This window comes from Acanthopagrus latus, chromosome 24 (genome assembly GCF_904848185.1).
Source record: "Acanthopagrus latus isolate v.2019 chromosome 24, fAcaLat1.1, whole genome shotgun sequence".
Classification (NCBI taxonomy): Eukaryota; Metazoa; Chordata; class Actinopteri; order Spariformes; family Sparidae; genus Acanthopagrus; species Acanthopagrus latus.
This window is the reverse complement of record NC_051062.1, coordinates 1,690,041-1,717,143: the sequence shown is the minus strand read 5'-3', so window position 1 is coordinate 1,717,143 and position 27,103 is coordinate 1,690,041. Positions and strand designations below refer to the sequence as shown.

Genomic DNA, 27,103 nt, shown 5'->3' with positions numbered 1-27,103 from the left:
TTAACAACAAAGCCAGATGAGCCTCCTGCATCTCACCGACTACTGTGATCATTTAATCAAACGAGGATTAACATTCATGCAGTTTCTCATAACATTGCTCCATGGTGCTGGAATATTTAAGAAAATGTCAAAACTTACAAGCTCCGATTTTTACCTCAATAGTATGTCGAAGTTAGTTTTACATTGGATGAGCTGCAGCTGGGTCCAGAGTCAAATATCCAACCTTAAACTGATTTCACCATGGTGATCCGGCTTTTTCACGTTGCTGGCACCCGTTGAAAAAGCAGTCTAAAGAAAAAAGTTTGCTCACACATATAAGAGTTTACCAGTTGTTGTGGGAACATTTCCATCGCAAATGAAGCTAATGGACTGGATCCTCACTTCCTCAGATGGTTGGAGGAGATGGAGACATTTGTGTCTGTTCTTGCAGATGACTGCAGAGAAGTTTGGGTGCTCTGCTTGTATCGCGAGAAGGAGGATGTTGAAAACCCAAAGAGTAACAAAACCTATTTCATACTTCCATTTCCCTTTCAGTTTAATTTTTCTTTAATTTGCTTTTTTTTATATACAGTTTGGTGGAGGAGGAGTAAATTAAGGAAAAGCTTACACCGGGAAACGAGAGAATAAGGGTAGGTTCTCACACAGGGTGGGTAGAGGCGGTGAATTCCCTTTTGGCCACAGGAGCTTTGGATGTGCAGATAATGATACTGCAACAACACGGCAACTATGATTCACGACCTGCCCCATCCCCATACTTTTATTGGCTTTCATCCCTCTGAAACCATCAGGGCTTTACAAGGATTCTCATAATAAGAATCAAGTCTCCGATCCAACATGAGGGGAAAAAAAAAACTCCCTATTTCAAGGCTGCAGATTTTAAACCATGTATTCATCATTTCAGCAATTTCCTTTTTCTATACTTTAATAGTTGATTGTGCCCCATGCTGGCCTGGTTCATTCATAGAACAGATGCGTCTGTTGCGAAATAGAAGTTGTGGTATTGATGCAGGGTTCCTTAAAAGGTTTTCAATGAATGCTCAAAGACAGGTTGGCAACAGTTCTCAGGCTGAGAGGCTTACTTTGTGCTTTTCTGTCTACTCTCTAAACCATTCAAGATGGTAAGCTTTTGGAATAAACTGACACAATATTATGGGTCAGCTCATGGTTTAGGGTGCAGTGATGGCCAGGTTGATTTAAAACCTCTTAGCCCACACTATGTAATGCTCTGCATTCCTCTTATCTAGTGTTGTGTATGACTTGATCAACTTACATCTGGATACACAGCTCTGTCCCTCCTCCCTGTTTTTATTTTCCTAGCTGGATACTTTATCACCAGGGACTTCAAATGTGAGGGTTAAGCCTGCTGCAGGGTCCTCCTCAGATCACAAGCAAAGCAAAGGGAGGCAGGAGATTTGCAGACACTCATTTTGACTCAATGGTACTTTTTTGATTAAGTCCTTGGGCTGTCCATGGGCTTTTCTTTGAGCCAATTTCAATCTCTTCACTCTCAGCAAAGCAGCAAGTTATCTCATAATGAAAAAGTGCCCGGTAATGGCTGCCTCCATTGTGAACGCATTGTGTCAGGCAGTACATGTTATTTCTCTCTCACCAGTTTCGCTAAAAGCCTTTTAAATACATTTTCAAATCATACCACCCGACTCCAAACATACAGTCAACTTTACATAATTCCCTTCAATCATTTTTTAAAATTGTAACAAAGTAATGATATATAATCCTAACCATTTACTTGAAATAAAATATAGGAACTAACTTGTAATATGTGTCCTGATTTCACGTCACTAATTGATTGTGACCCATATTTAACTACATCACACCACCTTTTTCCATGTCAGAACTGGCAGTCACTAATCAGGAAAATGCACAGAAGTAATGAATAATGGAAAAACTGAGTAGAATAAGATCTAAAATGTATAACTCCCCCTAAAAGCACACACTGTTATCTTTATAATTTGGCGTGTGTGTCTGTCAAACAAATGAGATCCAACCTGCTAATTAATTCAATCTTTAGATGTGGCTGTAGCTCAGGAGGCAGAGCGGGTCACCCAATGTTCAGAAGGTCACTGGTTTGAATCCTAGGCACCTTGCATGGCAGCCTCTGCCATCAGTATATGAATGTGTGTGTGACTGGGTGATGTGACAAGTGTTTTAAAGCGCTTTGAGCGGTCAGTAGACTGGAAAAGCACTACGGTAATGCAAGTCAATTTACCTCGTAGGTGTATGTTTGAACTTTGGTAAGTTTTAATAAGTGACAATTTCTGCTTTGTTGTATACTTGTGATACTTCTGAGTTGTGTACATTACCTAAAATTTCCCAGTGAATTTCAAGGTGCTACATAAATAAAGTTATTGGACGTTTAAACCGATAACATGTCATTTTAATTTGGTCGCCTCTCGCTATAACCTGCGGGGAAACATATAAAATGCCATGTGATTCATAAGAGAGTGAGGAAGAAGGTTGGCAGACATGACTGAACATTACATGAATAAATCTTAAATTTGGTGCCTTATCTGCAAACATTTCTGTTTGCTTCACAGCCAAGCTGTGAGTGTACTTAGGTCTGTGCAAGGTGCCTGGAAAGAAGGAACCAGAAACTTTCTTTTGGCCCAAAGAATACTTCAATATTCATTTCAGTGTTGTCTTTTATGTTTGCATCAAAACTTCCACCAAATGTCATACTGTTACATATACTATCATATACTGAAACATGCTTTATTCAGTGTTAGTTATATGTCTAGGAAGGAAATCTACCAAGCAGTGCTCTCCTTTTCAGGAATGCCCTGATCACATTCACACATTCACACATTCACACATCCACAACTGGAAGTTCAACCAGACTGATGTGATCTCCTTCGGTCACTTCTCTAACCTTTAGTCCACCACTGCCTCATTTATTAAACGCACTCCTGCACTTTCAAACCAGCAGGGGTATTCCAAAAAGAAATAAGAAGAATTCACTTAATCCTGAAAAGACCAACAGATGACCTGTCTAACAATGGCCTGTAGTTACTATGCCAAGATCTGATGCCAGCAGTGATGGCAGCATTTCAGCACTGTGATCATTTGCTGTGACAAGAGCCAGCCAGAGCTTGAAATCGCCACCTTCCCCACGGAAGACGAGCTGTCCGCGCTGACCAATTGATCACCGCTGTCGTCACCCCTGGCTGCCTCCGATGACATTGGGGGATGACAACTTCTCATCGGAAGAAGCGCCTTGCAGGTTGGCCTAGCATTTCCCAAGCGGCAGCATAAGATGCCCTGCTTAGTTGGTTGATTGTCGAGAACGTAATAAAAGTGACGGTGGTCATGATGGACATGATGAGCGCAATTTCAGAGTCTATGCTGTTTAGTACGATGACCTCCATGATCATGATCAACTATCATCCGTTGGGCGCCACCCACAGAGTTGGCTAGATGACAGAGCCTGTGTTAGAATATTTCACAACATGGAAACCCTTGTTGTGGTGTGAAGGTTCTCAGTCATCCAGGTCATGGCAAATCTAATCCAAAGAGGCTTCTTCCATTCTAATTAACTGCTACCCTCCAGAACTCCTGAACTCTAAACCCTAGGTTGAATGGAAGACAGTGGGGATGCTTTCTTATGTACTGTGAGACACATACTCGTTAGCCAAGCCCTGATTGGCTGACTATGCACATTTTCAATGCGCGTGTATGATTGGAGGAGAGCTATACCCAAAGGGTCCAGTAGACTCCAGCACTGCCTGTGCTTATAGAACTTCGGTTACCCTATTGTAACCTTTGTTCATTGCCCCGAGGATTTGTGTATCTGGTGTCAATGAAAGCTAAGAGCAGTGAACATTCTGACTACTTTTGATGTATCGTTCTACTTGCTTTGGCCTTTGGGTAGTATCTTACTCCTTATAAAGGTCAGTGGCTACTTGATTTGTCAAGCTAGTTATCAGTGTGGCAATAATATGCTCCATTTATAGCATTTTCTTCCCATCAATCTGGCGTGTTGTGTTGCTACCCAGCAAGACATAGAAGAATCAGAATCTACCTTGAACAGTACAGTCTCATATGTGACCTTTGAGATAAGATGTCAGCGCGCCCACATACGTGCACATGCACGATTCTTGTCCTCCACTGTAAGGGTCCATCTGTCATCAACACTGGTTTTATTTCTGCTCTCCACACAGAGATGATGAAATGTTACACATCTCTCGCACAGGCTGCCCCGGGCTCCAGGATCATTTAAAGGATGCAGTGGGCAATCTGTCACTGTCACTTATTCACTCGCCACTGCACGCATGACACAAATGTATGTATCCACATACATGTACTATTTCCCTTAATGACATATATAATTGGAGTGTGTTTATATGTACGTTTGACGCATGGGAACGTCAGCTTACGAGGGTTTCGCAGCCATACATGTCGGCTGAAAGGCTATAACAGCCTTACTCTGTTGCTACTGTTGTACTCTTTCTTCAGTGGCTCTGCTGGATAAAAAAGCAGCAACATCTCTGAGTAAAGCACTTGATTCTTTTACACACAGTTAGCTCGTCACTCATAAGTAACTTGGAAAGTCATGCATTCTATAGAATGTAATTCACTGAGGCATGTAATATCTCTGCACAGTCTGCAAATATCTCAACCTGTTCGGGAAATGTAGCAGTAGCTGGAGAGAACACTTGTTGAAAAAGGTTTCTCCAAGCCTCTCAACAGCAGTTTGCTCTGAATCAGGTGCTTCTTAGTAGAGGAGTAAAAGACAGCAAACTTCCCTTTTGTTGCCCTTGGGCATATATCATATACAATGCAAATCTAGTTGAGCCTGCTCTGAAAAAATGGGAAGCATAATACTAAGAATGTCCATAAGATAAAATGAGATACTAGACCAAAATCAGTAGACCCCCTAAAAACTTACTTCAAGGCACAATGTAAGCCAATGATCACATATGAAATTGAACTTTCAAACTATCCTTTCAAAACCCCGGACTTGACTCCATTTAAAAGTGTTAAATATAATGTGCAATAGAATGAATATAAAATAGTTACTTTTGGCTGTTTCTGCTCATCAAGCTAGTTCTTGGGATTGTCAGGATTCTTTTGCAGAGGCGGCTGAACATGTGTTCCTGGTACACAAAAGTTTGGCAAGCTTGTTCACATGACTGTACTCATGGTAATGTTCTTTCCATCGCTCCAACAGGCTTTCAAACACTAGCGAAGGAGCAGGTATACCTTTGCACCTCCTACTTTGCACTGTGACAGCCAAGGGATGGGAAACCAGAACCAATTCCAGTTAAGAACCAGCTCCGAATTGTCTGATCCTTCAGAATCCTATGCCTCCAAGCCTATCAGTTCTTTATGTCAATGCCTGCACATTTTTTTTTTCTGAAAATTGCACATAGCAAAAGAATGCTTTCAAGCTTATGCATCTATGCTGCTGGAGATTTGGGGCTAGAAGGAGTGATCACAAAGAGGAAAGGACAATAAGCATGCCTCAACCTAATGAAAAAAGATGCACACACTGCTGGTTGTAATGTCTGTAAAATGTTAAAAGGGTTCAATTAAGGGTGTAAGCACCAGCAATATATGTGAATCTGCCCCAATCCTGATCCCAGGCATTGACTTAGGACATCATAATTTTTGGATAAAATAATTATGAGTGAAGAGCACTGCTACTTTATTCAGACAGTTGACTCTGACAGAGTTGTGAGTGCCTTGTGTAAGGCTGCGTGCACACTGGATTAGCTCCAATCTCGATCCTTTGAATTGGCTCAGGATATCCATAGAATCATCATCGCCATAATTTTGACACACTACTATACAGTATGTGCCAGTGACAAAAATAACTGCTACAGTAGTGTCCCTGTACAGCCAAAACTCTTAAAGCACTTCCATTGAAGATACTCTTGTGTAACAAAATGTTGGACATTTTGAACATTTTTGGATTGTAAACCACTTGACGTCAGCTAACTCAAGTGACTAACATTAACAATTAGCTGGAATGAAAGTTGTGTATTTGAGTCTTTTAATAATTAAATTCAGCACTGACATGTTCAAATTAGATTCAAATGAATTAAAGCCCAGTCTACCTTAACTGGTTAACAGACTTGAAGCTGACACCCAATCACTGCCAAAAATGGTAAAAAGGTATGTCACTCAAATTGATAGCAACTGAAATAGCTCTTTCTTTCCATGGCATCATCGGTGTCAGTGTCAAAATGGTACAAGGCATCAATGTGTACTGGAATACAATAAGACATCACTGACGTTTAATGTACACCAAAGTCCTATTATGTGCTTTATCTGCTCAACATTTTTCATGCCAGTTGAAACCCAATCAAACCGAAAATAGTTGCACATTCATGGGACGTCCCTTAACAAGTCCAGTTCATAGAGGCTCCACCTTGCAAACCTATAGAGCTCAAAGGATAACCCTAACCAACACCCTCGTGCCAGAAAACAAATGATGACCCCAAAGCTTGGCGTGTACAGGACCCAAAGTTTCTCCAGAAGAACACTGCTTTGTACCACGATTGCCACTGTTAATCACTTCAAATGTCAGTGGTTTCAGTGTTATGGCTGATCAGTGCCGCTAATCATTGATGCTAACAGTAAATTAAGTGCTGCACTGCAGTGATAGCAGTGCTATATTGCACTGAGGACTACTGACAGAGCTTCAGCTCTAACTATAAAGCGTATAAAGTTTGTCGACTGCCTTTTGAATGCTCACTCATCTCTATAAATCAATATCAGTGGAGAAAATGTACATAGCTTAGCACCATGCAACCTGTCAGGATAATATCCTATGTCTGATCCTTGCTCATAAAGAGATCATCTTTCTGATTATGAGCACTTGTGGACCGAGCTGAAATGTATCAGGACACCGCTCAATCACGTTTATCTCATGGGCTGCCGCTTATTGTAAAACTGTTCTTATTGAACTGCTGTCCTCAGCCAGCTGCAGTGTCTGCAGCCAAACAAAGCCTGGATCTCCTCCAAATCATAGCAGGCAGGCTTAGGCTGCTGTCATCTGCCCACAACACACTCCTCTAAAGGGCTTGACTGTGTATATGTGCGTGTGCGTTAGTGGGACAATTGTGTTTGAGATAATAGCAAAGGTGTTTGTATGTATGTGTGTCCACCAAAAATACATAGTTTACAGCTCTGGCTTCACGCTACATCCCCTTTGTCTTGTCTCATTCAGCAGCTCTGACTCGGGCACATAGTGAATCTAGATTCAGTTGGCTCTGATGAATCTTGCATGTGTTTGGGTGTATGCCTGAGGACAGGTTGTAAATCTTCCATGGCACCTTTTTGAAGAGGGCAGTGGATGCTGCGTCTCCTCACAGTTTCACCCAGAGGGAAGTAAAGTCAGGACTTCATCCAGCACCGCTGGGATCCGACTTTGAAAGCTTCATGCATCTGACACTTAGTTAATTTACTAGTACATACTGGGCAACTGTAACTGCAAATTCCAAGAACTTGAAAGTTTTTTTTATTTTTTTTATTTTTTCGTGCCAAGATATTGTGCCTTTAATCAACAACTGCTTTGATGCATTCATACCAAGCGGTGCACATTACACATGGCACTCGAGTGTGGCAGCAATTAGGGAATGAAAAGCCTATGTTATGAGCGCAGGCACTTGAGAGATGATTTTAGAAAGCATCATACACAGTTCCCAGTGTTTGAAATAAGTGGGCAGTTAGCTGACATCTTAGCCATTGCTCTTAAAGAGGCTGTATGTGAGAATTTGTAGCAATTTACAGATATTAATTACTCGTTTATTGGCCATATGTGAGTGGATTACGACATGAAAAAGTAGTCCATCCCTGTCCCTCCTGGCGGCCTATTCAAGCCTTTTCATGCACGCATCGAATGCCTCGTCTCATTGCCTCGCCCAGATCCGCTAACAGAGCACAACACAGAAGTTCGATAGAGCCCATTTGACCACTGGTGGACCATTAATCAGTGATTGTTTGAATGACACAAAACCAATGTTGTTTTTCAGCCTTTGCGGTGACATTCCCACATTAGTGAACGTTATAAAGCTTAGTTTAGCTGAAAGGTTTTGGGGCAACATATGCTGCCATCAAGGCCGCATTCAATTACAAATTTGCTTGATATATTTGTATATTTACTGTTTTATATATTCAAATTTTGTTGTATTATTGTTCAAGAAAATGTAAAAATCTGCAACATTACATAAGCAAAAACACTTCAGCTGATTATACTGTAAGTGAAATAAACATTAAGAACCCTCAGCACCACTAATGTTTGACTTCCCTTCCCCCCAACTTTTTTTTCCCCCCCTTACATCAGTGAGTGTACTTGCTCTGATTTGCTATGAATTTGGGTTATGAGGATTTATGTTTGCTTGAAAAGGTGGTTTAACTCTTCTCTCCCTCTAAAATGTTGGTAAAGTGGTAAACATTTTTATGAGGCTTTGTTGCTCTGTGGCCGGGTGTTTAACAAGCAGAACACCTACGCTTTGTGTGACAGCTACTGTTGGGAAATGGTTTTGGGCCACAGTCAGCAGTTCTCAGCTATTGATGCTGCTGTGGTCTCCTACTGTGGACACTCGAAGTCGAAATGTGCGCGCTTAACAGTTCAAGACACATTTGTTTTCATAATAGACCGGGTATGTTTTCCACTTTCCACCAGTTTTCTTGTGTACATCTGAGTATAACATCCCAATTATCCCAATTGTACAATTCATTGCAGCAACAATAACTCTCTCTCAATAAAAACACAATACATAAGTAGCATGGGATCATGGGAGTTGTCTTCATTGTTCAGCAACCACCATTACTGGTGAAAATCTATCTATAAGCTCTAAACAAGCAGCAATGTTTACAGACAAGGTCCTGTTTAAAGTTCTACTCACGCAACATGTTTTGTGCCACATTGTAATGCAGACATTGTACATGTTATATTAATTAATGGCTGCAATTATTTGGCATCAGACGAACACTTCTTCTGTAGGATCATTAGGGGTTAAATTGTTGGAACCACTTTCTTCCTGTAGAGAGAGAGAGAGAGAGAGAGAGAGAAAAAAAACAGTTATATTTTCTTCACCTCAGCTGCCATTATCACAGGAGGAAGAGCTGACAAATGCTCTTAACCTCTGCAGGGCACTAACAACGTGACATCACAGCAAAAGCGACTAGAGCAAACGCATCAAAGAAATGGGGATACAAAGCACATTCAAACAATACTGGGTAAAAATGTATATTACCGTACAAGATTAGAAGGATTGTAATGTGCAAAGTAGTACATTTGGCTGTTCAGGTCTGTCCATAGCCCATGAAGTGTTGAAGCAGTACTGTAGTTTAGATTCTTTCTATGTTCATCTCATTTAATGACGATACAATCATGGTCACCAGTGTAAATAACCTATATAACCGTATATTTGATCCACTCATTCCATCACAAAAATTAGAAATCATTGGAACTCAAGACTGCCATGATATGGATGTTCTTTACAAGTGTGTATAAACTTTTGACCACTTCTACACTTGGCCCAGGCACATAGTTTTGTCTACCTCTAATCCACCATGCAAAGCATCTGTGTTTTCATTCATTTTAACAGAGCACATTGAAACCAGATTTAAGGGTCATTTCACGAGCTCACTGGGCAATTAACAGTTTTAATTGCTCCCAATCAAGGGAATTAGCAAGGGCCCTCTGTTGTGTACTTTCAGTGTTTCCGCAGTCATTGTTCAACATCCTCCAGTTTCAGGCTTAGTGAAATCGTAGAAGTCAATTAGGTTTTCAAGAGAGTCGAGGAAACCTCTTTGTTCTACCTGAGTATTAGAGTTGAGACGAACAAAGGTCCTTAAGGCTTTCTCTGAGACTTAGCTTTTGGAAGCTTCTGTAGAGCTTTAAACGCATTGTAAGACTGTTTCCTGTGTTCACACTGAACTGCTGTTTCCAACTACAAAGTTAAAGCCATGCTTTAACCCTATAATGAATTATCCATAGCTGGTTTTATAATTTTTTTCAAATGTATCAAAAGCATTTTTTTTTTAGCATATATTAATGCGTAATTCAAATGAAGGCTACATTTTTAATTAGACAGATATATCATTGGCATCCCAAGTTGTGTAAAAGACAGGGCCTGTCCACAGTTTTTGATCTCCTGATTTAATGTGCTTCTTGCACACGTCATTATATTGCAGAGCAACAGGAAGTGTCGAAATACACTGCTCAAAAAAAAACATCAGGTCATGATAAACAAATTGTTCAAGTTGAAAAGCTTTACTAATGTACATTGTGTAATTTACAAAATAACATAACAATGGCCAATGGAAACCAAAATCATCAACCCACTGAATTCCCCGATTTAAAATCACACGGAATAGCAAAGTCAAAAATTGAAATTACAGGCTGATCCAACTTGTATGAATTATATACCACAGAGGTGTGTACTAGTAATCCATGCCTGCATCCAGGAAAGTACATGAATCCACATCTTATCACCCAATATCAGTCGTACAGCAGTGTCACTGTATGTGTCGTGTGTCTGTAATGCATCAGGCACAATATGTTGACCCTCTCAATCCTGATTTAAACTCCTATTCAACACGTCATGTGATTGTCGATTTATGTTCCTAACCCTTTAGGCGTCAGTACATTTGCAGCAGAGAATTTGAGCTAAAATTACTATACTAGCCAGCAGTGTTCAGCAAAATATCTAGACTTCCAACTTTCTCCAACAGTGAACATTAATATATTTTTATTTCTTATTTCTCTCTGTCAAGTAGTTTTCACAAGAGATTCTATACACAGCCCTCCTTATTTTGCCCCAAAGGCCTTTTGGATGAAACAATGAACTCACTCCTCCTCAGTGTGATTCAGAGCCAAGGACACTTCACTTACCTCCTTATCAACAAAACGCTGTTTTTGTCCGGGAAATGGGCTTCCTGTTCTCTCAGTTGAATGAGCAGTAAGATATTCAGCCTTGACAACCACTGGAAATACTGGCTGTTTAAGTCCATAACTCTGAGAATTGTGCATGGAAGTTTTGTTTGTGTAGCCTATACTGTATGGGTAGGCCCATAACCTGCGGGACCCAGCAAGTGACCCCAGTTGGATGGGTTTGTTCAGTTTACAAGAAAATCATCATGGGTCTGGGCGGCTGGGCAGTGAGTGGGAATTTAGCATTACCTGCAGAGATACTTCACTGTCAGTGAGTGCCAGGAGCATGTCCATGTCTTTTGGAAAGATTACCGTTCCATAGCATCCCAGCAAATCCAGTGACAGTGCTTCCAGCTCAGCTGGTCATGGACTTCAAATGCTTTGAAAATGGTTAAACATTGGAACTGTAGACTCCTCCTTTTTTAACACCAGGCTGAAAGTTATTGTACCGACACTGCTCAAAAAAAAAAAAAAAAAAAAATCAAGGGAACACTTTAAACACACATCAAATCTTGATGAACAGATTATTCACGTTGAAAAAATGTTTGCTGATGTACTTTGTACAATTTGTTGAGAGCAAAATGACGAAACAATGGCCAATGGGGCAGATCCAGTCCTGCTTCTGGGTTGATGCCCTTCTCAACCCCTTTCCAGCTCTCTTCATGTAACAGCCTCTGATATCTCCTCCATGGGTGGTTGAAATGTTTGTGGGTTGGGCTGACCAAAGGCAGATTATTAGAAACTTCAGATTTTTTTTTCTTAGATGTACATGTATTCAGTGAATTTTGAGGTCGTATGGTGGCTAAAGACAAATCTCATTGGGAAAAAATATGCAAACAAATGGCATCGTGGGCCAGAAGTAATGCAACCTGATGGAATCTCGATCGGTGAATCAAGTCAGCCATTCCTCTGAACTCAACATTCACCAAGGACTTCAGGTCACTTTACCTCCCCTCTCCTCGTCACATTCATGAAGTACATTTCCCCTCTAGCTCCAGCCGGCAGTCAAAATTACAGAACATAAACACCCGACTATGGAGATCACCTCTGCTGCTACAATGGGGCAGTAATGTGACAATAAATCCATTTTTAAATCACAAAAGTTAAAAAGTAATCTCTAAGCTCTCCTCCTATTGGTGAACAGCTCCAGAATCAAATGTGACTCTGGGTGTTTATTCCTCCAGAAGTAACTTGTAACTCCATATGTAAAATTCCTCAGTGGATGTTTAGAATGATTTCAGCATTTAATCCAACGCATACATTTATTCGGTATGTAGGGAAACAAACAAAAAAAAAAAAACAACAGTCATTCTCAAACTGCTGTTTCAAACCGACCTACTTCACCTTTCCTTTTCCTTCTACTCCACATGCACTCCACGTTTCATTGCATCGGTTCTCAGTTGGTTGTTGTTCGGCTGCACTTTTTCCTCTCAGTGAGAATTCTGCTGTGAAGTGGCATGTACTGTAGAACAACTGCCATCGTACTGCTAAGTGGCATTTTCACTTCACTCACTGGCTTCACTTCGCTCGCATATCCCACCTGACGGTTGCTTGAACGCAGATCAGCTCGTTATTGTAGAATTAAAATGCAAATGAACTTAAGTACCCCCCTGCTGGTAAAACTGTGATGATCAAGGTATCCAGGTAATTTATTTGTCCTCGTACTCACAACCTGTAGACCTCTGCGGTAGGTTAATGCTAATTTAAACCAAACATTTCCTACAGCTGCTGCTTCACATTAAAAGCATTTAAGTGGCGCGCCACAAGTTGACATTCGCTGAAGTAGAATTGCTCAGAATTGAGTGCTGCTGCTCGCCAAAATTGTGCATCAGGTTCGTTTGATTTTAAAGCCAACTGTTGAAGCGCAGTCATCTCACAGCACCTACTCTGTACATGCAGATTCAGCTCATTTGAGATTGATTTGTACACCTACGCGGTTACATCAGGAGCTGTATGAGTACATGTCAAGGTCCCTCTTCTTGTCTGCACACTCATGAATGTGATGATTGGATACTGAAAAATGATTAACCTCCTGTTGACGGTTCAGCCATATTAATTTACTGTGGCTGTTTGAGCATCCCTCTCAAACATGCGGACAGATAAGCATTTGAAATGCCAATTAGCCTCCGCGTTTTTATTTTTTAACGTGTCGCGACATGTGGCATTGAGTTCTGCCCTATAAATTTCCATTTTCCATTTCCAAAGATTTTATTAGACGGGACTCACCTCAGCAGCAGCTTGTTTTAAAAAGAAATCCTTGCACAGAAAGACTTTTGACCTTTGGATTCTAAGAGAATAAATGTTGCTTCCCTGTGGTGAAGCTTCACAAGCTCTGGTCTGATCTCCTGTCTTTGGTATTTCAGGCACCAATCCTCTGTTGATAGACTGAAAACAGTATTCATCCATGCTCCTAACACTGACTCCACTGTGCATAGTTTGTGAAATGACAAACCAACAATTCTTCCTCAGTGTTATATAAAACTTGCCTTCATGAATGTCCTCATTAGTGGGCAATAGCAGATTGTAAAGCATCTAAGTCTGGCTGTACATGTTTCTACTTTTGTAATACCCTTCAAATATGAAGACATGAACAGCTGTAATTGTGTCTTAACAGGTTACAATAGTGTGGCTGCAGTGCATGTAATTGCATATGTGGCACGGAGCATGACAGCTGTCAAGTACTGAACTGACATTGTGTCTTTTGCTTCTTCTGACCAACTTAGATGATGAATTCATATTGGATTCAGAATGCACCTTTGCTGCTCGCTGTCACAGCGTTTTGAAACACTAGAACGTCGGGCTATTTTCTTTGTTTCCCTGTTTTTGTAAGCCCTAACTGAGATGTTCCAGTTTCATCGACACAGAGTGTGATGTTCTGACAGACTGCTGCGAAGCATGTCTTGACCTGGACCAGTCACAGATATACTAACAGTCGGTATCCAGATGTAGATCTGTCTGTCACAGTGCTCTGGACGTATAATGCTGCAATCCAATGTACATAAAATTCAGGGAGGGGGAAAAAAAAAACAAAAAAAAAAACACCCTGCGATGTGGGAAAGTGCAACAGAATGGTTATGCAAGTCCAAAACTCAGGCAAGATCCATCTAACCCAAGCTGGCAGACATAAACACAGCAGACGTGACAGCAATACACAGCGCACACAGTGAACATTACCTTTTCATGAGGCCTGCTGCGAAAAAAACTTCACAGTTGCTATTTCCATTCAGGTGATTTGTGCTTGACAGACGTCTTTGCAAGCGTGTTATGCCGGCCTACTGCTCGCACCTCTTTTAACCTGTGCTATGCGATTGTGAAGTTCCGAGACGTGTAATTAGTTTGCTTTTCAATATTGATAACCATATCACCAGTGGCTTACATCTCTGCATTACACTTACAGTCCTTTGGTCTCAGATTTAGCGTTCAGCACGTACTTTTCTATAAACAAGAAACAAATTGTGCCGATGGTCATACAATGCCACGCGTAGCAGGCCAGCGATCTCAGAGAGGAATTTCAGAACACAAAAAAATGAAGGTAGATGAACGAGAATGAACAAAAAAAAAAAAACATCATTGGATTATAAAAGCGTCAAAATATAATTGTTACTGAGTTTTAAAATGTCTGATGGGTAGGTGGTACTGAAGCACCCTGAGCACCCCCACGGCTCACTTCCATGGTCTTACGAAAAACAAAAGAATATTTGAGTCGTCATCGCTCTGACTCAGTGGCAACAATAATGAGTACTGTTAGAACATTAGCCTTTATTATTTTCCACTGAGGATGGCTTTTATTGCGTCCGGCCTCTTGATATGGACAATGACTCAGAGCGGACGATCCAATCATCATCAATGGACTGTCTGAAAATACAAACTAAGCCAATGAAGTGGAGCCACGGGGGGCACCGTTCGTCCAATTGTCGATTAAATGGATATTTCTCCTGGCAGAGGTAAACAGCACTCCTCTGAGGAATATCTAGTCCGTCACATGAAGATGGAAACAGTGCTCCTGTTTCCATTTTTCCTGTGTTTGTTTTTTGGTTTCAGCTTTGCGGCGTGTGCAGGGGTGAAATCCTGTAGACCTAATAGGCTTATAGGATAATATCATTTTGTTTCCCTCTCCTCTGTCCTTGCTCAGTGTTTGGTGTTTGAAGACGCTCCCAACGGCGTGAAGGCGGCGCTCGCTGCGGGGATGCAGGTGGTGATGATTCCCGACGACAACCTGGACCGCAGCCTTACCCAGGAGGCCACACTGCGACTCAGGAGCATGGAGGAGTTTGAGCCCCAGCTCTTTGGCCTGCCGGCGTTCGACTGAGCCAAACCTGTAAACCGAATCCGAACCAGCCAAATTGTCATATCTCTCCATTACTCTTCTTCAGGCGTAATGATCAGGAAACCGAGCCAGGCTGATTGTTTTCATGGATGCCTTACTATGATCTTGGGGAATAATTTTATTTTGTGTTGGCACCAACCTGCTACTGTAATACAGGAATTGTTAAAAGTTTCATTGCTATTGACTTTTTTTTTTTTTCTAGTGCTGTAAACAGCATAAAAGAAAATTAATTTGCCTTTTATTGTACAAGGCTGGAGGCAGGGACAAAAGAACTGGCTACATACTTCTAGGAGCAGGTGAACTCTTTAATTAAGAACACAAGTGGTGTTCGTAGATCATTTACTTACAGGTTCCTTGTGGAGTTCTATTTGTCTAGTAGTGCTTTGGTAGCAATTCTCCGATTTGATTTATTTTGTGCAGGTGATGAAATTCACAGCCTGCCAGCGGTTTCACACTACGCCACCGATCTACAGGAGGCAGCAGCACACCTACTATACGACCATGTGTCAACAAAGCGAGCGAAGGTGAGGATCGAGTTACCATGGATGGAAACAACACCAGATTTAACGCCAGTGTGCTCGATGCATTTGCAAGAGCTGTAGAATAGTCTTGGTAATGCTGACTGCAAACATAACTTTTGTGTGCTTCGAAGACGTTTCTCCACAAAACACCTTAAACTGGCTGCATGGTCTCGAAAGAGGAAACCTCAAATCTTCTTTGAATTTTCCAGCACTTAAATGGCGAAAAGTCTATTTGGTTTATTTGATTTTTCGTTTCACGATAAACTATTTGTTTATCGGCATTTTAGAGACTTGATTTTGATGTATAGCACCTGCTTCACATCTAATTATAGTTACTGAAAAGCAGCACTGAAAACACAGCAGATTTATAGAGTTCTACCTCCTGGACCCGACCTTCCCAGAGCTCTATACAACTAAATTGACCGACTCCAACCAGAGACCTGAATCTTTGCTGGGACCCTTATGGTTCAGTCAGGTTGTTTGGGCTTGGGGTGGGTTCACATTTGATTATATAGTATTACATTTATATATATATGTGTTTAAATTCTCTGACTGTGGCGTATGTGTAATGTTTTTCAAGTAGATCCAGACTAATGGTGAGGTTATTGATAGACAGAAGACAGCCGACGAAACAAAGAAAGAATTCAAAGTAGTTCCATATACATCAGTGGCAGCACATCACCCAGGTAACAGACGACTGCTCTTTGAAGCTATCTTTGGCTGTAGCTAGCTGCCATGAGCTAATTACCCCGTGGCTCAATTAGCAGTGGAGCCAGAGTTTGTCTGGAAGGGACTCGGCAGCCCAAGAGTCAACATGGCTGGAACAAAACTGGGACCGAACACAGCCTCCAAGACTGATGGAGGCCAGTTTGAAGGCGACAGATCCAGTGTGGAGGTGGTTTACGGTGGCTCTGACCAAGACTCTGACTCAGGGGACAAGAAGTGGCAACTGAACACAGCACATACAGCCGGGACATTTTCACATCTCACCCTTAGAAATAAGAGTTTATTTAGCCCAATCCAGAGGTGACTGTGGAAAGACAAACCAGCGTCATAATATGTTTTATGATGAGTTATGATAAAAGAGCCAAATTCAGATGTTGTGTCTTTTGCTAAGTTTTACTCTTCAAACTAAGAGAGCTTGATAAAGCCACTGGGGCAGGATGGGTCAGGGCTAGCTGCTTAGCACGCTAACTGCTGTAAACATCTCTGCAACACATCTCACAGACATGTTTCAACATAATCTCATCACAGTTGTTTTTTTTCACACAGTTGATAATTAACCTTTTGAACATTTCAAACTAAAATTCTGGCCATATCTCACAAATTGCCCCATTCAGAACACTTTTGAAGTCTGTTATTCTACTAGCAGGAAAAGAATTAACCGCTGCATGTCATACCACAGCAAACTGATCATTTGGATGTCATCCAAAAGACATTTTCTCTCAGAAGCTCTTGAACACAACGCGGTGGATCAGACCAAATTCTGTCGGCGCTTCGTTGTCCTTGCCCATAGATTGCGCTTAAGCGGTCTTATTGAAATGCCAAAGACACTACTCCTCTCCTCAGTGTAATCCAGTAAAGAGGCTGCGAGTCGTCCTCACCCTTTCATCTCTGCTCATGTCTGCCTCTGCACTTACTACAATTCACATGTCCCCCCGTCCTCTCGCCAGGCAGGCTTTAACGGGGGGCCCCGCTGGTGGAGCCTGGTGCCACGGCTCCCTCAGGCTGCTCAAATAGGATTTTCGCTGCACTCGCGTCCACTTCTCCTCCAAGCCTTTCTGGCCTTTCATCTTCAAGGAGGGGGGGTCGCCTCCTCCGCTGTTTTTTTCCATTTTCCTGCGCACACTCATGACTCTGTAAACGCACGCGTCACCCTCTCCTGCTCTGTGTGATTCCCCTCCTTTGTGCGTTTGCCTTTTAACTCGCACCGCAAAGTGACCGTCGTGCTGAAACAGGTGTTTGTATTGCAAATTAAGATTCAGATCGCGGGCTGCAGGATGAGAACAATTCGGGAATCATGTCATCCACGCTGTTTTGCATTTTCTCTGCTCTGCAAATTTGTTCACTTTTCTGAATCAAATAAAGTTCCAGATTATGTCCTTTCATTTTTTTTCCTTTTTCACTTGATCTGATATGTATTTAGGCTATAGGTCATTTTCAGACATATTGCATATTTTCTCAGATGATTCAATCTAAATAACAAAAGCCAGGTTCCAGGCGCATCGGTATTCTTGGAAACGCGTCGGTAACCATGGAAATGTGTCAGTAGCTATGGAAACACTTCATAGCCATGGGAAACACATCGGTAACCATCGGCGTAAAAGGTGTTGCAGGCCAAACAAGTCAATGTTTACACTGTTGTCCTCGAAAATGATTATTCTCCTTCACCTGTAAGAGAACAGCAGAGTCTTGACCTGGGCAAAGGTTGTTTTGTCTCTCCACAATGTACAAATCTGTGCAGTCCTGGCTGCATTGAACATCATCATCTGCATTACCCCGTAGCAGGCGTTTCTTCATCCTATTTACCGCTTCTTGTGTGGGAAGGCATGTAAAAAGCGAGGTAAGCGTCATAAGAAACCCTTGTTTGGTCTGGGTCCAGTGTTACTTCCCTCACCTTGTTGGGTGAAATCCTGAGATTTTTCTTTTTTTTTTTTTGCTGTTGTGTGGTGTTTAGTGTTGCCGCCCAAAGAAGCTAGGATACTGGCCGAGTGCTGGGATATGCTGGAGGTAACTGAGTTGGTGCTGCTTCCTTTGCGTATCTTGGGGAGTCCATAGATACATGGGATCCTGTGGTACAGTCAGTAATGGTCTGTCAATGGTTTTGTCCTTTTCCAATTTGTGCAGCTATTCTATAACCTTGTGTTTGTACCTACTGGTAGGATATTGCCTCAGAGCCTCACAGGTGTTAGTATCGCTAAGCAGATAAACGACTTCGGTATGGTGCTCGGCTGTGTTCAGCACTACAGTGCATCTCCCTTTGTCTGCCAGCAAGACAGTGATGTTCCAGTCTCTTTTGAGTGATGCCAGGGCCTTCTTTTCCTCAGTTGTGCCTTTGCATTAGCGAGAGCGGCTGATACCTTGAAGCTCAGTCGTAGATGTTCTGCCTCTGTGTCTGCCAGCTTGTTGTTTCTGATGGCTGACTCACTTGCTGTGATGAGATCTGCTGCTGGTATCTGTTCTGGAGCTACTGCAAAGTGCAGTCCTTTGGCAAGAACGTCCTTCTCTGATTGGGTAACAAGGGCATTTCTTGACAGATGAATGCCATATATTATTTGATTTAAGGATTCAAGTATTTAAGTATTTGGTGCTACAGCAATTTTGTCACTCAGACGTTAATTCACAAAAAGAAAGAAGACATGAAGGGATTCCTTTTATGAAAATATTGTACTTGTATTGTTATGGATCAATACAGGCACAAATACAGTATCTTTCAACGGTTTAGCGAATGCAGTGCAAATGTTGCATACTGTCTGCTGATTGTCCAGTGGACACACATTGAACAGATTTAATGCATCTTTCTGTACACTGGCTTTTGCTATATACATCAAATGCTGTGCTGCTTCATTCTTAATTTATTTGAGTATCGAATTTATTTTCTCATATAGCTTTTGGTATACAGTTTATTGGCATCACATCAAGGACCAACCATTTTTTTTTTTATAGAAGAGTAAGACAGAAAGAGAAATCCCCATAAATCATTACACAGACAGGATGTGTAGTAAATGGAAGTCAATATGAGAGCTGTAGCCATACAAAGCTGTTAACCTTAAGTTTTTTTTTTTACTGTAAGATAAAATAAAGGATCCATGGTTGTCGACACTGGCTGTCGTTTTTGGAGGGAAAGTCATATCTGGACGTGCAAAGTGCATCAAAAGACAATCATTCGCTCAAGTATGATACTTATCTGTCGAGCTGCTGCCGGCAGTAACACAAAGTGGATGTTTTGTACAAAACCCCTTTTCTACCTCAGAGTGCTAAAGACTTATATTAGCTTTGGCTGAATACTGACATGCATGATGAATGTGATTTCATGTGCGTCGCACACGCGGGACAAATCCATGACAATGGAGGTGCCCTACCTAACCATAAAACCTTATTTCAATCCAAGCTGGAAGTGCTTTGAATAACTTGAGTCAAATAATTTGAGCTCATCCACAGTCGTTATGAACTTACACCTAATATCAGGGAATGACTCAACAAACATGGTGGAGAGGTGGAGCTCACCATATACCATTATATACCATCAGACCATCATCTTTGTTACTACAGGGCAGATGTTTTACTCAGGTGGATGCATTCAGGCTTTCTTGTTATTTAATATAGCAGGAGAAGATTCAAAACGCTGCCGTACTGCACGGTGATAGCCACTCAAACAAAACATACGGCACGTAATCTTCCGTTAACCTTCCGTCTTGCTCCACTCTCAGACACTGTGAAAGACTGAGGGTGAGTCTAACGTGCACCGCCATCGTAGCCAAGGGAAGTGTTTGCCGAGTCTGTCTTCTGATTGATACACGTGAAAGTGTGTGCACTCCATAACAGCTCACTGATGCCTTTTCTGCACGTAGTTTCCTTTGAAATTGAAATCTGGTTTGTGAGGAGCGTTGCGGAGCTCGGCGTCTTTCTTTTTATCCGTGCATGCTTTGACCCGTTTAAAGAAATGGAGGAAATGTTTTTTTTTTGTTTTTTTTTTTTTATTTATCATAATTTAAACAGGTATCTCAGCACACCTCGATCAGCCCGGTTGCGGCTCTGCCATCCCCACGTTGCGGCGTATCCCTGAACACACCTGTTGTAAAAGAGTGCTGCAGGCTACACCCTACAAAATGTCCTTCCAAAAAAAATAAAAAAATAAAATAAAATAAAAATAAATTAGCATTCATTCCCTTCTCTGTCAATCACCATTCTCTTTTATCCTTGCCGCAAACCTTTTCAAGTTTAATTCTGCCTGTGAGTGAAGAGGGCAGGAGAGAGAAGGGGAGCGGCGGGAGAGATAGCTCCCTGACATGTTTCCCAGGCCCCTGTCCCCGTCTGTGCTCGCGACTGATAGGCGAGAGTGGCTGTGGGACACATTCATCTTCAACGTCAGGTTTTATACCCGGATTTTTATCAGCGCTTAGACAAGAAGCTCCACTACAGGCAAAGCCTAAAAACACTGGACGCCAGGGAGAGACGTTGTATGGATGACCTCATTTTAGATATTAAAGGCTCTTTTTTTTTTTTTTTTCCGACTTAAGGGGCTGCCAAACAGTCCCTCTGAATGAATGTGGAAAGAGCGGGATAGGGAAGCTCATCAGATAATAGAGGCAGGCCTCTCTCTGTACATTTTCTTCAATCTTGTCTCAGGCGTGCACTATCAAAAGATACTGACTGAATGCCATATCTTTGAAGAGGCCCGGGAAGCAGATCTTTATTTTTCTCCGGGGGATTTGGAAAGAAAAGTCATCACCTCACTGACGGAGATGAGGGATTAAACACACAGGAGCTTTTGTATTATAGTCAGGGAATCCATTTATAAAAACAGATTTAAGCCTTTTAATTGATTTGTCTGACAGAAACGGTCATAATCCGAAAGTTTGCGTCTAAATACTCCACCACAGTTCGGTGTACGCCGACTTCTTTGTTACTAGTCTTAAAATAATCCTCCTTTTCTTTTAAAGACTTGGCCAAAACAAATAACTCTACTATGTGCAAGGTGGCAAAACTTTAGATATGTTTCTCTATTCTCTACACCACGCAAAAAGAATATCTCAAAGTCTGCATATCTCCAAAGCACAGGCTATGGCTGAATTGCCAAGAAGGGTAGAGCACAGAAGAATGCCAAGATCTGATGGAAGTAGTCCTGCTGGATGCCGTTTTATATTCTGCTGCCAAAGTGTGCAACCTCGACTTGAACCAAAAGGGATTTTATGGAGATGAAGATATCGGAGGCCTCTGACCGAGAGAAGCACTTTGTCTGTTATAAGATAGCATGCAGACACTGTGCTTTCTGCACTTGCTATGAGACTCAATGCTTCCTCAGTGATGCAAATAGACCTCATGTTTTATTCAGCTCCGAGTGATGAGAGAATAAATTTGATTACAGGAGCAGGTGATAGAGAGGACGATGTTGGGAAGCAGATTTGTGAACGCAAAGAGGAGCTTAATGCACAATTAAGGCCAGACAATATCAGATTAACATGTTTGCAATAATGCTTTGTGGAATTAAACAGTAACTTCTCTGTTGCCTTTTGCTATACTAGGAGTTTGATATCATGGGAAAATGTGGAGTTACTGTGTTGTTTTGAGGGTTTAAGAATTTTTTTTTTCTCTTTTTTTATTTGCATTTTAGATGACTGGAGAAAAACAGGAAGAAAAAGAAACATGACTCATACAGGAACATACAGGTTCAGAAAGTCTGAGACCACTAGCGAAAATACGCAATATAAAGACATGTTGAAATTGATGGGCGTTTCAAGTTTGCACTCACTGATATTATCATTTCTAATGAAAAATAAGAACGGTAATACATTTAAATCAAGTGCAAATGCAGTGAAATGGACAGCCATGTCTTCTCACCAACCAAGATGTATTCTCACCCAAAATCGTATTAGCATCCAAATGTTGCTAAGCTAAAGCTTGCCGACTTTACCCTTAGTCTGGCTAAATTAGTGGTTCAAGCTGTATGTTTTTCTTATGCTGTACATGTAAAAACCCAACTAGGGACAAGAGTTAAAAATGTGCAATATCTATAATATCTGTGCAGCACATCAGTGTATGTCTGCATTGTTAAACTGCATAATCTCTTTTAAGTGAATGGGATCAGCAGGTCTGGGTTCTTTCACAGGTGAATTTGTGATGATATTTCAATTAATTCCCTTTTAAAAGTTGTACCTGACTGTCACATAACGTCAGCATAGCTCGCTAACCCAGTAGCTTCCCAACACTTCAAGTCAGTGGAGCCGAGTTAGCTTCTGTTAGCATGACCAAAGCTTGAAGCTGGCTTTCAAAACATGTTGGGTTACAATTCTTACAGTCTTGCAAATATGCAGTTGCATATTAGATATAAGTACGCTGTGCTACCACTTGCTTCTTTCTTGTGATCGTCAGCCATGTTTTTTTTTTTTTTTTCTGGTTCTGAGCTGGGACCCAAGATTTGGAAATTTGTATCTGGTCATATAGTGGTCGCCCTCAACCTGCCAGTGTTTGGAATGGCGTCAGAAGTCATTTCAGTCCTTACCTGATTAGAGTGAAACTTCATCATCCGGAGATATTAGTGTGTTGTCTGTGCGCACTGCCAGCACACTCGCCCACAGCTTATATGATAATGTGCATATGACTAAGTTGTTCATTACACTGCTGCCAGTGTTGGTGGCCTTTTTGGGGTGACACTACTGTAGCTTAGCTTTAATTACACCCCCCCCCCCCCCCCCCCCCCCCATTATGACAGCGGATCTCCGTGATCTCATAGTTACTTTAATGTTTTTTTTTTTATGCTTTTAATCTGAGCCTTGTCTACTGAATTATTTATATCACGCACTGATTCTTCACTTACATTTTAATCACATTTATATCTATTCCACCTTGCGTTCCACTTGTGTGACACCTCCAGTGCTAAACTGGCCGGGGAATAATCAATTTGATATGCCTCAGCAGATGTACAGCTGCAGTATCACACTTTGGCACATCATCGCGGTTTTCTCAAGAGTTCTTTGCTGTGTAGGGCTCAGTGCGAGTCAATAGTGATCTAATGCAGAAAGGAAAATGTAAAGTAAAAGGGAGCCCATGAATACTTTACACGGGCTTTCCTGTGAAGGAGAACAGTGACAAACGAGCTAACAGAGCATCAGCATTTCATTTCCACGGTCCACACACTCGCAGAGCCTTCCCTTTTTCCTTTTTATCTCTCGCTGTTAATCTTCTCCTCTTTTGAGACACACACTATGTGGCTTAAAGCTTCCATTGAAGCCAGGAGAATGCGTGTGAACAAGTGTTCCACGCACAAGTCTCGTCTCCCCCTGTACCTCAGCAGAGTGCCACGAGGATGTAACCACGAGGTGCCGCTTTACAGAAACGTCCTCTCTGTTACAGCTGCAATAAAAGGGAATTAAATATAAATGTATACAGTTGAGAGAATACCGCAGTTTAAGGGAAAGCAAATGGTGCGGTAAAGGGTCGCCTGGGTTCAATAAAAATATCCTCAAGCTTCACGGTGAACACATCAGGAGAGCCGGTCTCCCTTGATTTTGTGAATTATGTATGTGGGCATCAGTTTGAGCTGTTAGGAGAAACACACACGCGCGCACACACACACACACACACACACACACACACACACACAATGACTCAATGTTCCTCAGCTTACCTCAGTTTTCATTTCCCCACACACGGAATAATGGGTGTGCATCTCAAAGCCTCGATAATTTCACACTGCATCTGGGCTTGGATTTGTAGCCAATATACCTGACACTGTTGGAAGCTGTTGTAATTTAGTCTTATAAAAGTTCAGTCGCTCTGCGGTCTTTAAATGAGGCTTTACAGTTTTTAGACGGAACAAATAAACATCATTTTGACAGCCATAGTTCTGCAGGATCTCCGCAGGCTGCCACAGGCATTAGATTAAAAGTCGCCGGAGTTTCTCTCAACAGCAAAACTGTCAGTCTCATGGACAAGGTCATCCGCTGGGAACCATGAATTCCTGCACCACAGTCTGTGCAAATCCATCAAAGTACAGGTATAGTATTTCAGTGGATAAGTGAAGTTTATGACATGTTGGCAGTGCTCTGGATACCATGAATGTTTATCAAATTTCATGGCAATCTGACAAAGACTAGACTTCGGTAACATATGGTAAAACTTCCGCCTGGGTGGGCAGTGACCTATCAATGTAGCATATGTCTGCATTCAATTAACCCAGCGTTCCAAGTTCTTATTATGCATGGACAGACAAAATGTAGTTTACATTAATTAGGCTATAAATCAGTAAATATGCCTCGCTCCTACTGCCAAGCCATTAGATGTGGAGCTAATGCACAATCAAGCCTGATCAATGGACACAATTAGCTCACAGTGTCACACATTGCAGACTTATACACCACAATTAACGCAATAAGGACGGAGAAGGAGGGAGAATTCAGACCTGGTATTACCATCCATCCTGAGTGATCCGATCACAAATGGACACATGCGTCTCCAGTGACCCTTGTGACAAGATCTCACATCTCTCTCTAAGCAAATAGACAGGTACATTACCGGTGCAAACATTATTTACACACAAGTAAAGAGAAATCATCGTGTATAATGTTTGCTGGATTAACAAGAAGGCCCAAATATGGTTTGCGTGATCGGATCTCAAACGTTGCGGGGAAAATCACGCCTGATGCACGTTTAGTATGAAAATTTCAGAGGTGGAAGACACACCCACATTTTTTTTCTCAGTTGAAAATAGTAACCCAACAGTGCGGATATACTCAGCTGTTACAAGTTGTGTATTCAAAATCTCCATCAAAATATACTTTCGGTATCAAATATTGAGTTGTGTTAAATATTGATTGCGTTCATCAATTTTCTAGGTACAGCTAATTTTAGTTTGTACACTGCTCGTGTGTAAGTTTGTGAATTCCCCCAAGGTATCAATAAAGTCTGATCTTCATGTTTGCTGTAAACCTGAACAGCAAACTCACAGGCATTATGGGCAATAAAAACAGCTATTCAGTAAACCCAACAATAAACTCTTACTGTTGAGTTTTCTAAACGAGTAACATATTTATTTTCACGTGGCTCACTGTTTCTGAGTGAACATAACTTTCGATTGTACAGAGGGACACGGACGTCATCACTGACTCCACTTACAGGTTCGGTCTTTAAAAATTCAAGATGGCCACCCTTTGTGGGGAGTGGGAAATACTGCTTAAATTCAACCAATGGGGCACAAACACATTATCCCAACACCGCAGGGCCACTCACCTTCACACTGTTGCCTCTGGATGAGAAGAGTCATCCAGTCAAACAGTCTTTAAATTGTAAACAGTATCCACGTGGCATCAGCATGTCCTCTATGAAAACGGGACCTCGAGGAGCAGGCGGAGACAAAGGTAACATCCTCCCCAGCATTCAGGAAAGGAACATACTACACTTTTAAAACAACTTTTCTCTGACTAGTTTTATTGGAGTGTTTGTCATCCTGAGACAAATTCATGATAATGATAATGAAGATTTGAAATACAATGAATACAATTATGACTCGTGAATATGAATAAATGGTCAAAACATACAAGTATATGTGATCTAACCACTTCTGTTGGACTTTGGTAAGGTCCTGCCTGCACTGACTGCACGTCACTGCTGTGGACCACACATGTCAAATTCATGATGACACCAGAGGATCGCCATTAGCATTACTCCCCCAGCTTGACATGAAGGTTTCAATGCATTGTACAATGAAACGACTTGCATTCATACATTCATATGCTCTAATATCATCAGGATTTTCAAAATGCGTGGTTTGACATGACTTCCACGTCTATGGTCACATTTCGGTGGGGTTTTCGATTTAAACATTATTCTTTTGTTCGAGTTCGAGTTCATTAAAAAGACAGGGGAACTTGGCTTTACCATGGTGGCTTTTTGCAAGGTAAGTTAAAATAATGCTCACCAAAAATAAAGATTACACAGTTCAACAAAAAATGCCACCTTTTGGGGAAAAAAAGACAGAAATTTGGTGTCTTACAACATTCTTTGTTCTCATATCTGTGCCAAGTAAGGCCTCTTTCCAGACAAATAAATGTAGGATCACACAGGATAAGGTTCTGAAATTGCAGCGACAGTCTACCAGCGAGCCCGCCGTGTGGTCTTGTCAAAATGGAAATTTCCATAGATTTTCAATTTGTATCGAAATTGCAACACTCCTTGAACCCCCCCTCACAGTTACAGCAGGAAGAATGACACGAATATTTCTACACAGGACCAATTAACCAGCAGGAGCTGTGCTAAGATGTCATCAGCACTGAAACCATGACAACGGTAAACACGTTAAACAACCCCAGCTGTACGTCCTGTGCCTTCCTTGTGTGTACGGGCTTAGAAGCAGCCCGTAGCAGTGGCATATTTCTTGGAGACATTTTATTGGACAGTTGGAGTCGGGCTGAGAGGCCAGCAAAAGATGACAACACTAGAATTAAAGAGGTGTGTCTACAGTGGAGAGTCAGCTTTTCAATTTACAGCGGCCTCCAGCTGTCCACGTACAGTGCATGAGGGAACTGTAAGTGTTTGAATGTACACCTGCTGTCTGGCTGCAAAGCTGAAAGATGACTGAAGTTGAAGGGAAACACAAGTCCTGAAATAACTCTGGCTCTGAGAACGTTTTCCTGA

The 27,103-nt window shown here is 41.6% G+C and overlaps 1 protein-coding gene across 1 annotated transcript in view; it reads left to right on the top strand.

Moving 5' to 3' along the window:
* LOC119015606 (pseudouridine 5'-phosphatase) overlaps positions 1-19,571 on the top strand; it is a 33,076-nt gene extending 13,505 nt beyond the window's left edge. The window contains exon 4 of the mRNA XM_037091769.1: positions 15,036-19,571. Coding sequence (XP_036947664.1) covers positions 15,036-15,212 — 177 coding nt within the window. The 3' untranslated portion in view covers positions 15,213-19,571. The remainder of the gene's footprint in view (positions 1-15,035) is intronic.
* The last annotated feature ends 7,532 nt before the right edge of the window (positions 19,572-27,103 follow it).